We start from the raw sequence: 15467 nt of genomic DNA on the forward strand, positions 1-15467 counted from the left end.
TTTTTTAATAACTTTTTTGTATTTTTTTAAACACTTGGGAATAATGGGGAAATAACTATGCTCTTAGAAGCACAGAGCACAGGACACAGGACCACTGGACCACTGGACTGAACAGGACACAGCACAGGACCCAGCAGCACCACTGAACTCAAAATTGACAGAGCACAGCACACAGCACCACTGGACTTTTACAGCTGAATGTGCGAACTTGGTAATATTACAGTACCAATGGTCTTATACTGCAGGATTGGTTTTGCAAATTTAGTTGTAATTAATTAATTATTTTTTTTATTATTTTTTTGTATTTTTTTTAATAACTTTTTTTTATTTTTTAAAACACTTGGGAATAATGGGGAAATAACTATGCCCTTAGAAGCACAGAGCACAGGACACAGCACCACTGGACTGTCACTGAACAGGACACAGCACGGGACCCAGCAGCACCACTGAACTCAGAAGGACAGAGCACAGGACACAGCACCACTGGACTGAACAGGACACAGCACAGGACCCAGCAGCACCACTGAACTCAGAAGGACAGAGCACAGGACACAGCATCACTGGACTGAAGTGAACAGGACACAGCACAGGACCCACCAGCACCACTGAACTCAGAAGGACAGAGCACAGGACACAGCACCACTGGACTGAGCACAGCACAGCACAGCACAGCACAGCACAGCACAGAACTGCACAGCACAGAACTGAACAGCATGAGATCTACCAGGACAGAGGACCACCTAACCTAACACACCCTCCCTCTACCCTGATCAATGCCCGAGTGAAGATGGCAGCGACTAGCGGGGAATTTATAGGATCCGAGTATCGCGAGATCCGATAATGGGATTATGAGTCAGAGCCTCGGTTTCACATTTGATTTTGGCGCCAATACCCGGATCTGTCTCGGATCCGACTCGGATCGGCAACGTTCGGGTGGGCTCGGATTTCAGAAATCCGAGTGCGCTCATCTCTACTGCAAAGTTGTCTTAAGTGGATTATTAAAGAAACAAATATGCAAATATGCAATCCCTCACTTAATATATGAGATGGATGCCACTGTGAAGGGGTCATAGTTTGATCACTAATAATTGCAAACATGTAATTATTTTTCACATTTAACGTTTCTCTTTAATTTTATAATTGTTTTAATTGAATAAATAATTCAACACAGAATGGTTAGCAACATTTTTTTTTTAAATTTTTTTTGGCTTGATTTTACAGACGCCATTTTGACATAATATAGAGAGACTCACTGCAGCACTTGCTGATTGGCTGATTCAGATGTCAATCAGGGAGAAAAACTGATGATAGGACTTTCTAATAGGTGATTAGAAAGGCCTGTCATGGTACACATTCATGTTGTTGATTGATTGGTGAACTGAGCCATCGCTCAAAGGAAATGGTTGATGATTGGAGTATAAGCAACATGGGAAATGTGTAGGAAGATTTAGCCCTTGAAAAGGCAAAAAATGTGAAATGTATGTAGAGTATAGAGAAGGGACCTCCAAGATTAGTTTGAAGCAGGGATGCATATTAGCACCAGAGGACACGTTATATTAATCACTGAAATGCAATATAATAGATAGTGATCCAAATAAGAGAATATTGACAGAGTCAATAAAATCAATAAATGTATAAATTAGCAGTGTATAGATAGCAGACAGTGTACTGATTAGCACTGATTAAGGGGTGTGGAAAAAATAACTGATAAGGGGTGTAAGAGAAATAATAAATATAGATCATAGATTGAGAATAATGAATGCATGAATTCAAATGAGAAACTAAAAGCAAACAGCAGTCATTTAGTTAATTTATCAATATGGACTGAGGGGTGTAAGAGCAAAAATTAACTGTCAGCAATTATTTGGAGGAATAAATTAAAGGAATATTACAATAAAACTAATTGTAGTGTTACATGTTCAATGGTGTATCTGGTTTAATTTCTTGTATTGTAACAATTATGTCCACTGAGGGATTTTCACATTCTTATAATGAACATGGTTTGATTGAAAGTAGTACAGACATATTCACTGTGACACATGATGTGCATTTGAGAACCACCTTTTGCTGGGAACATACAATAGGTTGATATGTGATTATGAGTAGTATACTAATAAAGGCATACTAAGAAAATGCCCTATTATTAATCGCATAGTGAGCTACTAAATCTGAGGAAATTTTGATTAAATATTACACTGCCCTAAAGATGTTTCTCTGAAAAACTCTTTCTTGTGAGGGCTATATGTTAGAATTTCATATACAGTAGGGCTTTAAAAATTATTATACAACTAAACAAATATATCAATATCTATATCTTATTGATTTGAAATGATAACATTCAGCCTTCACCGGAAATAGTTATTCAGAAAAACATATTTATTGCAGCGTAATATTTAATCAAATACACTGTTAGCTTCCTCTCAGTTAGAGCATTATTATATCCCACTTCTCACACCAACTTGTGGGCACTGTTGAGTCAGTACTGGAAGTTCCAGGCATATGACTTTTATTTTCAGAAGTGCAGGAATCCAAACAGCAACAGGTGCAAAGTAATCAGGAAGCACTGTAAAATGTAGTAAGTAGTTAGGAATATAGCAAGCAAGAACACCAAATGATAGCAGGAGTCAGGATGTCCATGCCTAATTACCAGCAGTAGACCTTTCAGAGATTTTTCAAAGCTTCAACACAGATACTCTTTCCTCTTAGTGGAAAATGCTTCTCTGTGTTGTCAGACCTCATAAAGGACATAAGCTCACCCATTTTTTTTATAAAGTACCAAAATATTATGCAAAACAAACACAGTCAAAAGTCAAATAATATTGTTATGTCTTTAAAACATGGGAGGGAAACCAAGTGAACACGTGGATATCATGCAAACTCCTTGATCCGTACTAAACCCAGGTCCCCCATAGTGCGAGGTACTAATGATATCCATTGTTTCACCGTGCCCATGTTTACTGTAATACGAAGTGAAACTGTTATCCCATGCTGCATATGGCATACATAAATTACAATTCATTATTTTGTTTAATGTCACCTGAGCTTTTTTTAAATCTTAGGATTTGTAAAATGTATTCTATGCATGTCTGTCTCACAAGCCGTAAGTGACGAATTTTCCCTTTTTGATTTTGCAATTTGACTTCCCACTGTTATGCAATTAGTACTGTCTCCGTGTCTCCTGTGGATTGAATCGTACAGGCTTCCTAGGATTGCACTTATTGCATTTGTCATTGCCAGTCTAATCAATATATAAATGTCTGGAATCAGCATGTTTGTTTCTCTGCCTTTTATTTGTAACCCATCACTAGTAGATTTTTACTATTTGCAATGTGAATTTTCTAATCCCTTTCTACCAAAATACAGAACAATAAGTAGGAGTTTCTGTGAGCAGGGCATCGTGTTCTGTGATTACATCCCTACATCCTGTCGATTTTTAAAAGCAAAAGAAGAGCATTCAGTACGCTGTGGAAAGCATCACCTCCAGTGATTTAAGAAGAAGAGAAGGATGCAGGGTCTGTAATATAGTTCCAAATAGGGAACTTGGGAGAGAGTGTAAGAGGTTACCATATACCAATGACGTTACCATCTTATGCAGAAGCGGTTCACAATCAACACTTCCTAGGAACAAGTTAACTCAAACACACAAGGGTCATAAACAACAGGACGGGCCACATTCAATATAAAGTGTCATGGCACATGGGCTTGGAGAGTTAAAAAAGAGCAGACTATGGCAATTAAAAGAAACATGGAGGGATAAGGGGGCATAGACAAAACACAGTGAATAAGGAGGCATAGACATCAAGACAAGAAGAAGAGGGCATAAGTGAAATAGTCTAACAATCTGACTGACAAGCTGGTACAATGCAGTACTCATTGGAAGTCTAAGATCTTTGCTGAATGCAGCTATGCTTAGGACCCCCTTCCAGTCATTTAGAAGAGGTCTGTTTTTGCAAATGAAGCTGAGTCTAGAAAATCTCACACTAAATTTGTAGTAGGACATTGGTTTCCTGTCACAGGTTTCCCTGGATAAATTACCAGGTTTTTTTAATATTGCACATTGACATCTAGATTATATCGATGTAGTAGTAGATATGTCTTATCAATAGTGCTTGTATTGCTGTCTCTTTCTCATCATATTAATGAAATACCATGTGATGTTAGACCCGTTATGTGTCTCCAACACCAATCTAGCTATTATAAAGAGACATTTCCTTATTTAGTAGACTTGTCTTTAATGATGCAGAGTGTATGTGTATGTGGTGGGACAATTTGAACCTGGGCCCCAAGTCTCGTGAGACCCTAGCAATGCCTGTCATAAACTAATGTCACACTGTCACGAATCACCCTATGAGTTGAGTTTTCAGAACCTGTTGTTGACGGGAGCTTCACCCATAGCAACCCCCTTTCCCATAGAACCAGATATGTTCGCCGGTATTCGGTTGTCCCCAGGACTTATTCCCAAGTAGTGATAACTCAACTCCGGTAGGTAGGCACCACAGAGGACTTGACAGTGGGATGCTGAGCAGAGATATTCCTGGACCAGATTACGCAGGAACACTGAGTAGTAACAGGATGCAGTACCAAACTCCACCAGTATTACAGATTGGCAGTGTGGAGTAGAGGATGGTGTAGTACCAGCTGTGGACTGAGTGACATGGAGCTAGAGAGCAGCAAAGTGTCAGGGAAAATGCCGGAGCAAGATGGAGCAGTAAATCTGTGCTGTGAAACACTGCAGACACAGGTGAGCCTGATGGAGCGGATAGCTGGCACCGCAATCCTGCGGATGGGAGGAGATCTCGCAGATGAAAAGCAGAGTCCGAATCCAAGTAGAAGTCAGGGCCACGAGCAAACAAGCAAGGTCAGTATTTAGGCAGAGGTCAAGGTTACAAGAAAATAAGCAAAGTCAGTATCCAGGCAGAGATCACAGCAGGTATCAATCAGTAAACTGTCAGACAAATCACAGAACCAGGAGCACGGAGAAGCAAGCGTGTGGACACTATAACCAGCAAAGGCAGACTGAAGCTGGCAGGTATTTAAACCAGTATTAGCCAATCAGGGCAGGTATCAGATAGAGCTGCAGGTGAGAGGAGTTCAGGTGATCACACTCAGGATGGAAACAACACTGCAGCAGCCAAAAAGAGAACAGCAGTCACCTGCTGTTCATAACACACCCAACGGTTGTGATTTTGCAGCCAATAAGAAGGGGCACACAGAGGCTTGTGTTGCAAGGTCGGTGCCCAATACAGCTCTTTTTAGAGAAATCATGAAAAGAACTTTTGAATTCCTTAGCTGTCAGGACATTGTTTTCGACCAAAAATGTGCAGGGTTCTGTAGCACCCACCTGAAATAGACATAAGTGACACAGAGCTTTAATCACTGTTTCTCTGTCACCCATACTTCAGCTGACAAAATCTGCATGCAGCCCTTTGACAGCTGAATGTCTCCATAGGGTATCTTGTGACAGGGAGTATTGCTGTCTGTCAGTACTCTAGCTGTAGAATCCCATGTATTTCTAGCTGGAAACACACTGCTTACAAATGCTAGTGTGACACCAGCATATAAGCGTCTCTCCTTAGCAATGTGAAATGTTGGAAGATATGCACATAAAAGCAAGATATCAGTCTTAAACAAAAGCCTGCACCAGCATGTTAGAAAACTGCATACATTTAATATGTATGTAGATGCTGCTCCTTCCCTCCATAAACCTTTCAGTCCATAGGTACTAACCGAGGTTGTCTTTTGTACATACTAGGACTGTTGGTGCTCAGAGGAAACATATGCATAGCATTTACATTATTTATTTTTGCTGCTTCCATTGATGATTTATTTTGATGCTTTTTAATACACCCAGGATAGACATATGCCCAGAATGCATTCAGATTGTTATCTTGAAATATGCATGAATGTTTCATACAGTTCTCTCTATGACTGGGGCTAGGGTTGACACTTTTTGTGGAAAAATTCCGCCTCTCCTACGTCTGTTATGTTTCTTCCATATGAATAACTGACACTGAGTCTGAAATACTAGCCAGATGTCAACCCTACTAGGGTCATATCTCTTCTGGTAAGCTGTCCGATATGGTAAGGGGATGGCAATGTTGATGAGACAAGAATGAATGCAGTGTTCATTGTAATCGAATGCTTTCATAAGCAAAATAAATGACATTTACCTGTAAAGGGAAATATTAAACAAAACCATACAATGAAACCATACTTCATAGGGAGTACTTTATCATAAGTATTGCTGGCAGTCCTGCAATCCTCATGATAAATACTCCCTGTGAGCCTCAGTCATGACATTTATTTATGGTGAATTAGTAGGGAGCACATGCTCATGAATAAATGGTTCAGCTACAGAAAAATGTCTGCCTCTATCGGATGTGAGTTGTGTACTTTAAACAGGGGCAAACGCAGGATTTGTAGAGGGGGGTTTCCACACTACGCCGCCAGTGGGCGTGACCAGCATACATGGGGGCATGGCTATAATTTTAGACAGTGCTCTCCAAATCTTCCTATCACCATAATATACATGGGCAATGCTGCGTGGACTACTGTTAGGTGCACGCAGCTCTCCCTTTTCAAGCAGAGCCGTGTGAAGCTGGGGCAGAGTCCAGCGACCTCAATTATACAGTGCCCCAGGCTTGGAAGGGGGTTTTCCAGGCACTAGGAACCCCCCTCGATTTGCCTTTGTTAAACACTACACTACATAATAATTACTAACATCTAATAACCTGCTTGTTTATATAGCAGCGAAACACCACTTCTGCTAACAACTATATGTAAATTTACAATCTGACAAAAGCAATGTAAATTTTTACAAGTCAGACTAAAACAGAAAATGTAGACCTCTTCATTCGTTATGCCAGAAAAATATGTATAACACCTATGTAAATGGGCACAGTTAAAATAATCGTTTTTATTTATGTAATTTTTCAGGTACAAATTAGAAAATAAAACTTGTAGTTCCTATAGGTTTCAGCAGCTTTTTTTAATGTGTTCCAGATTTTCTAAATGTTCCTGTATGAAATTTGTAAACTAGATCCAAGTTCAAGGAAACCTTAGTAATTACCTGTAGCCAATCACGCTTACCAAGTTGCTGTTTTACGCAGCCATAAATCAGCACCTAATTTCTTAACTACCTCTTCTGAATTGATTAGTCAACAGCATTACATTTACTGCAAAGTACATCAGGATATTGTATATACTCAGCTTGCAAATGTTAATGAAAAGGACATGAAACTCTTAAAAAGTTTAACTTAAAAAGAAATGGTCTTACCTTTCCAAAACTCCCCTTTCCAATAGCCCGCAATATTTGAAAGTGGTCAAAATTAACTGAAAAAGAAATTAAAAAGATCAGAAGACATTCAGGTACAAGACAATGTCTCGCAATTTCTACAATAAATTAATATTCAAACATAGAAACATTTTGTGACAAGGGGTTATATTGTAGATCTAAGTCTTAACAATAGCCATATGTCTGTCCCATACATTCTTGGAGTCTTGTACTGAATATGTCCTCACCACAACTTTTGGGAGACTATTATTGCCATGGCTCTGTCACCCTTTCTGAGGAAAAGTTATCAGTCATGCCTCCTGGTTCCAGAAATCATCTTACTTAAAAAAAATACTGCCTTCTTTTACTTTCTTAACACTTTTGATATATTTCAGTGTTTCTACCATATCACTTCTGTTCTTTTTCGGCTCTATGCTGTACAAGTTCAGACTTTGAAGTCTTATTTTTATGCAGCCCATGCACCATTTATTAGTAATCTATGATTTGTTTCAATTTTATTAATATCTTCTTGCAATAAGGCCTCCAGCATTGTACTCGGGTATTACCAGTGCTCTATGAAGTGTAAATATACCCTTCCTCTTCTTGCTACTAATACCAAGTATTCTTCTGGCTTTTCCTACTGTTTGACTAAACTGCTTGCTTACATTCATGTCATCTGAGACTGTAAATTCAAGGTCACTTTCCTCAGTTTTTTGTTAGCATTACATCATCAGTCATTCTGCTTTTGGATTTTTGTATCCCATGTGCATTATTTAACATCTTGATGCTTTATGTTTAAGATTACACACTTTAGTCCATTACCCTATTTTCTCTAAATCACAACATATTTGAATTACCCTGTTTTGGGGTATCAACCTGGTTAATAAATCTTTGGGCTAGATTTACTAAACTGCGGGTTTGAAAGTGGAGATGCCTATAGCAACCAATCAGATTTTAGCTGTCATTTATTTAGTGCATTCTGCAAAATGACAGCTAGAATCTGATTGGTTGCTATAGGCAACATCTCCATTTTTTTCAAACCCGCAGTTTAGTAACCCCTCGGTACTTTCGTGTTTTTTCGGATTTGAAAACGAGGCAAAAAGTCATCGTTATGTCGTTGGATCTCGGATCGCGAGTTTTGAATTCCTTTTTGAGATCCAACATAAAGGTGGGTGGGAAGGAGGATGGGCCCAAGGACAATTCCATCTTGCACTATTTTTCTTTTCTGCCACTGCTGTGTGCCAATGTGCCCTAGATGTGCTAGGAACTGCCGTGTGTTTGAGTCATTGCTCTGTCGATTACCAACCAGCCAGATTGCTGCAGTATTTGTCCAAAAGTGTATGAAAATAATATTGTGACCTGTGAGGTGGTTAAAATTAACTGCAAATGACTTGAAATTAGTGTTATTGAGGTTAATAATAATGTAGGAACAAAAAAAAGAGCAAAATTATGTGATTTTAGCATATTTTAGGATTTTTTCTAAAAAATACAAAACCAAAACACAAGGGCGGTTTTGCCAAAACCAAAACCAAAACACGAATCTAATCCAGATCCAAAACCAAAACCAAAACATGAAGATAATCCAGATCCAAAACCAAAACCAAAACCAGTTCATCGGGTTCAGTGAGCATCTCTAATTAGAAGTCCTTCATCTGTGCTTACTTCATGCTTACTTCGAGGACTAAAATACTCTGCCTTAAACCTTTATGCATTTCACTATCTTTCAGTCAAATCCAAGGATTTTCAGTTCCTAAGCTAATGAATTGTGTGACAGCTTATCGAATGGCTTGCTATTATTGAAACATAACTATATCCAATGTTCTGCCCTAACCTACCACTTTAATTTCCAAGAAAAAAAAATACTTGATTTATTTGACATGATTTCCCAGCAGCAAATCAATGCTGTTTTTTTTAATCTTTTAATTGGTTTGACTTTAAATAGTAAAAAATATTTTTTTTTAAAGTGGTTCCATTAACTTTCCTAATATTGATGTGAGACTCATGGGTCTATAATTTTCATATTCTACCCTACGGCCTTTCATGTAGTGGAACTACATTTGTCAATCTCCAATCACTTGGAAATACATCTGTCAGCAGATTGGTTAAAAAGTTTGGTTAATGGAGCCGCAAGCACTTCTATTTTAATACTCTTGGACGTATACCATCTGGAACCATTGACCATTAAATTTGACAGTTCAGGTAACACCTCTTCTGTAGTAAATATATGTGTGTCAACAGTGCAGTAAGGGGCACATTTCCTCTATAATAAAGGTGACTCCTTTGAAATTATATTTTCAAAAGGAATTACAGACTAGCCCTTCAGATTTTAACTTTACTATTAATCCCATTGTTCTTTTCCTTTCCCTAATTTATTTAGAGAACACTGTCTGCCTTTTGTTTTACTGACTCTCATTTCATTTCATAAATACAGCTTTCTTAACAGTTATATACTGGTCCTTCCTTGGAGAGTTATATTGTTATTTTCTTCCTTTTGCTTTTAAATAAAGTATTTTTATTGAGATTTTTTAGTTATAACATACAAATAACATATCTAACATCCAATTTAATCCCTACATATGACGCTATAAACATTATACAGTGATATCTTGTGAACTTTAAGGCCGATGATACCATCATTGCATTTTTATTGCACTCCAGTTTAAATTTATTGAAGTTGCATAGGGCTGAGAGCCAACCATCCTCCTGGTGACTCCCCAAATCCCTCATATCATCCTGATGAGGGTGGATAACATAACTTGATTTATACCAGTGGTGCCATATCTTATGGTATTTTTGTAGGGTCTTTCTACTTTCATACATGAATTGTTTATGCCTCCATACTTCAGTAACCAGATTGATCCAGTGAGGTACACTAGGTGGTTCAGTCACCAACCATCCCCTAGATATAATAACCTTAGCCAGGGAGGCAAAGTTAAATATATATAAATATATTTATATATATATATATATATATATATATATATATATATACAAGTTAACCCGTGCATGATACTCATGCATTCTAGTCAAATCAAGCTACTTAAGGTCTTAAAAAGGTTCTTGTCATGCATTTGGGCCTAGCCCAGGCCTCCTCAGGGGAAGAGCGTTACTCCCCGACGCAAGCGCCCTTTTTAATGGGTGTTCATGAGGTAAAATTACCTCACGAAAATGAGTTTGAGCCCTCAACTCGTAAATTTAGCCTTTACTACCCCTCCCACGGGGGGAAGGGGGGATGATGGAAGTTAACTGACTTCACTATTCTAATTTTTTTGTCAAATAATGTCAGTATACCAAATTTCAGGTCAATTGGATGAGCCCTTTCTGAGAAAATAGTTTTTTCCACACACACACACACACACACTAACACACGCCGCTAGGCTTTTACTTTTATATATTAGATAATGCTAAGAATTTAGTAGGTCAGTGTATAACTCCACCCAGCAGGTGGCGCTGCAGCTTTTTTGTTTGTTTTTTTTACACACAGACTAACACACGCCGCTAGGCTTTTATATTATATATATATATATATATATATATATATATATATATATATTTGAAGTGTGGTTTATTTAAATTTTCTTTTATTGTAGTGCCAAACAGACTGATCTTAGGACATAACATAGGGGTCACAGATAGTGTGGAGGAGATGCAGTCCCATATTTGGCTCCAGAAGGACTGGACAATTGCCCTCAGTGCGGCATGTCTAGTATTTCCCACCACTTTCTTCATTTTGCTTTTACTAATATATACTGGCACAAACCTATGTTACATTTAGGCATATTTGATGTGTTCAACAGTTTCTGTAATTATTTCTTCCCACACTGTCAGAGATATAAATGTCATCTCACCATGATTATTGACTAAAGTCAGCCTTTCTAAAACATGAGACCTTTGTTTTAGTGCTTTTCTGCTTCAGTTCTGTCTGTACTCTAAACCACACTGACCGATGATCAGCAGACCCCAAATCTCTTTATAGACATGTAAATCTCCATTTTTAAAACCTCCAATAAATAAATAAGTAAACTAAACAACAGGGTTTCAAATAAGCAAGGATTAAAAAACAGCAAAAATAAAAAGACATCATGGAAATCTCCAAAAATAAACTTACTGTTCTCAGACAGTCAATATTTCTTGGAAACCAGTGAGATGAGAGAGATTTCCCATTCATTTCAAAAGATACTAAATTTGAATCGGTTCAGAAATCCCATGCATTGCAGATTGAAATGATTGGGAATATACTCTGTTAAAAAATAAATAACTTTAAAAGCAGTTATGTGCTGTATTTAAGAATGTCGGGTTTGATGCATTAAGGATCTTAACTGAAGAAACTTCTTATTTCAGTCTCCTGGACAAAACCATGTTACAATGCAAGGTGTGCAAATTAGTATTCTGTTTTGCACATAAGTTAAATACTGACTGTTTTTTCATGTAGCACACAGGACCCGACAGGCCTTCACAGTCAGTGGCAGCCAGGTTTTGCTGAAACTTGTGAAACCAGAAGAACTAGCCTACTTTGTCAGTCAAGGCATGCTGGAACAGTTCCACAATAGTGTTTAATTGTTTTGCGACTATTCCAATTGTTGTTAATGGGGTTGGAGGTCAGCGGCTGCTCAACCAGTCACAAGCAGCCAACTTGAATTGGTGAGATGAGCATGTGTTTATAGTAGGATGGAAATTGCCAGTGGAGAAAAGAGGCGACAGAAGTTAGAAGGCTGGGTGGATATTAGAGAACTGAAATATGCTTGGCAAGTGAAAGGGCGGTGTTGTAAGATGAAATGATGAATTCATAGAGGAGGAACATGGCAAAGGACCAAGACTTCCTCCAGTGGAGCTCAGCATTGTGGGAGCACTTTTGCAGATAGCGAGTTTGATTGGTATGCCGCAGCTAAGGTTTGGATCATCAGAGACTACATGTGCTGGCTGGAGCTGCATTGTCTAGAGATAAAGTGAGTGTTTTGTTGTAGAGAGAAGCAGCCTGATCAGGGCAGGATAGGGTAGCCTTAGGAAAGAGTAATTGGTTTAGTGAAGATAAGAAACGGATGGGGTTGAGAGAATTTAGATGTCGCTGTGTGCATCTGATTTTGGGTGCGGTGGGGGGGGATTGGTTTGCATAAGCTAACGTTAGGCAAAAGAAAAAAGATCTGCTTTAAAACATTAAAAAGTTAAAAGTAGATCTATATTCTGACATTAAAAGTTCCTAGTTTAAATAACCAGTAATATTTTATTTGAAGATAAGGCTTTATCCCCACAAGGCTTATCATAGTTTTTAGCAAAGCAACATATTCTTAAATAGGTTTCCCCCCTTGTGCATTAACCTCAGCCGATAAACTTTATTATTAAAATTTTTTACTAAATGTTATTATGTATTAATTTCCAGTTTAGCAAACTACAGAAGAAGGTTGGAGAGTTAGATGGCCAAGTTGGAGAAACTTGAGATGGAGAAGAAGCAGACAAGATGAAGATAGTGTCCATCACATTGGGTGGGAGATGAAGTCCACTCCAAAGAGACACAAGGAGAAGTCAGTGAAATTTTGTGGCAGCAGAGATTACCTAATATGTATATGAGAGTAGGCAGATCATAGGATTGGAAATAAGGGATCCAGGCATCACAGTTATCAAACAATTAGGAAATTGGACCTGGGGGTAGGGCGATAAATGACAGCAACATGAAGGTAGAGGGGGAGTTACAAACAGAACTCACTTTTCAAAAGACACATGAAAAGTGGAGGGAGGGAAATGGAGATATATGGATTAGGTTGGAGGGATTGGAATTATGAGCCAGATGTTCTGCTTTGTCTTCTATCCCTCAACAAGTTCTCTACCATTCTACATACTTATTTCCCCTAAACCTCGTACTATCATTTTATGTACCAGACTATTATGTGGAATCCAATTATATCACATCAATTGTACTACCAAGATCCAGTTTGAAGCTACTTACTCAAAAAAAGTAATTATATTTGTTAGGCATGACTGGTCCTTCATGAAATCATGCTGACACCACTGTCAAATTATTTTATACAATATTTCAGAGTCACATCAATCATAAATCCCTTCAAGTAATTTATCCTTCACTGAAGTCAGAGTCATAGGTCTACAAAATCATGGTTCTAATCCTTTTTACTTTTTTTTTTTTTTTTAAAAAAAATGGTATCTTAACTACATTCTGCCACCTGGTTGCTCTGAACTGGTTATGAGAAAGTTTCTAAAAATTAGATATAGTGATCTGTGAATTACCGAATGCAGTTTCTTTAGCACATGTGGGTTGATGCCATGTGGTCCAGCTACATTACTAGTGCGTTCTTTTGCAAATTTATATTCCACGTAGGTTTTGGACGTATCCTGAGCAGACCTACACCCCAGTTCAACTAAGCACATATCTTCAGATTCGCTCCTTGAATTCGGACATGCATATGTCCGAAATCCATGCATTTTATGCGTATTAAAATAAATGCACGCTGTGTTCAGTATGCATGCCTTGATGAATCAGGCCCAAGATCTGTTTTCATAGATGTCACTCAATATATTAAATTCTGATACGCTGCCAAGACTTCTGCATATATAAGTGTGTTATTTTTCCTCTTTTTAATAAAGCAAACTGTATTTCAGAGTTTGTGTTTTTTTAAGCTTATACTTGATTATTTGTTGAGACATAAAAAAAATATATTGAAAAGTTAAAAGTAGATCTATATTCTGACATTAAAAGTTCCTAGTTTAAATAACCAGTAATATTTTATTTGAAGATAAGGCTCTATCCCCACAAGGCTTATCATATTTTTTAGCAAAGCAGCATATTCTTAAATAGGTTTTCCCCCTTGTGCATTAACCTTAGCCGATAAACTTTATTATTAAAATTTTTTACTAAATGTTATTATGCATTAATTCCCAGTTTAGCAAACTACAGAAGAAACAGTTTTAGATTTAGAGTAAAGCATAAAAAGTAATAAATGAGCTATTCAAGGTCAATATGTCTTGGGGGTATGCCTAACCATTCAAATGGTTCTTTACTAATGCCTTTATCATATGAAAATATGTATTCACATTGTGTGCGATTGAAAACTGTAAGTTTAGCCACGATTAGCTCTATTCCAAACATTTATATATAATATATATATATATATATATATATATATATATATATATACAAGTTAACCCGTGCATGATACTCATGCATTCTAGTCAAATCAAGCTACTTAAGGTGTTAAAAAGGTTCTTGTCATGCATTTGGGCCTAGCCCAGGCCTCCTCAGGGGAAGAGTGTTACTTCCCGACGCAAGCGCCCTTTTTTAACGTGGTTTTGTCCACATGTCACCACCTCATAATTTTTCTCCATCACCTCATCCTTCATCTTTATCGCCACATCTATCCAGATGTCTATCCAGACACAGGGATCTCTCTCAGTGGTCCTGAGTATCACACTCCTCTCGCTCTGTCACCCCTGGCAACCACCAACCACTCCCCACTGTCACCCCCGGCAACCACCAACCACTCCCAACTGTCACCCCCGGCAACAATCAACCACTCTCAACTGTCACCCCCGGCAACCACCAACCACTCCCAACTGTCACCCCCGGCAACCACCAACCACTCCCAACTGTCACTTCTCCTTCAAGAAATATATATATATTTTTTTTAAATCTTTATAAACACTTTTAACAATTAACAAATTAAATTAACAAATGAAAAACATTTTAGTATACCAAATTTCAGCCCTTTCTGAGTTTTTTTCCCCACACACACACTAAGAATTTAGTAGGTCAGTGTATAACTCCGCCCAGCAGGTGGCGCTGCAGCTTTTTTTTTTTCACACACAGACACACGTCACTAGGCTTTTATATTATAGATATATATATATATATCTAAAAGTAAATGAGAGGAGGCGCACAATAGTGTAGTATGGCAAGTTAATGGAGCCAAGTGAAAAATCCAAAAAAGGAACCAAACCACCCGAAATGAGTGAGCCAGAGCTTCCCACCATGTGGGTATCAACAGTGTCTAAAATAGATATGTATAGCTCATAGGATAGAAAATCACACACAGCCAGATGACGTTCAAAAAAGGTATAAACAGGTCACACCAATGAAGATGTATGCGTACCAGAAGCCAATAGTTTAATGGCTTATCTGCAGGATATCCCGTAGACTGTAAGGATGTATTCAATCTTCAGCCACCTTAGGTTATCCCATAGGTTACCT

General features: G+C 38.0%; 1 protein-coding gene across 1 annotated transcript in view; it reads right to left on the reverse strand.

Annotated features, from left to right (window-relative positions):
* The window catches only part of STK32B (serine/threonine kinase 32B), a 274895-nt gene that overhangs the window by 222543 nt on the left and 36885 nt on the right, over positions 1-15467 (reverse strand). Inside the window, exon 2 of the mRNA XM_075194650.1 lies at positions 7277-7332. Coding sequence (XP_075050751.1) covers positions 7277-7332 — 56 coding nt within the window. The remainder of the gene's footprint in view (positions 1-7276; positions 7333-15467) is intronic.

Source organism: Mixophyes fleayi, chromosome 1, assembly GCF_038048845.1.
Source record: "Mixophyes fleayi isolate aMixFle1 chromosome 1, aMixFle1.hap1, whole genome shotgun sequence".
Taxonomy (NCBI): Eukaryota; Metazoa; Chordata; class Amphibia; order Anura; family Limnodynastidae; genus Mixophyes; species Mixophyes fleayi.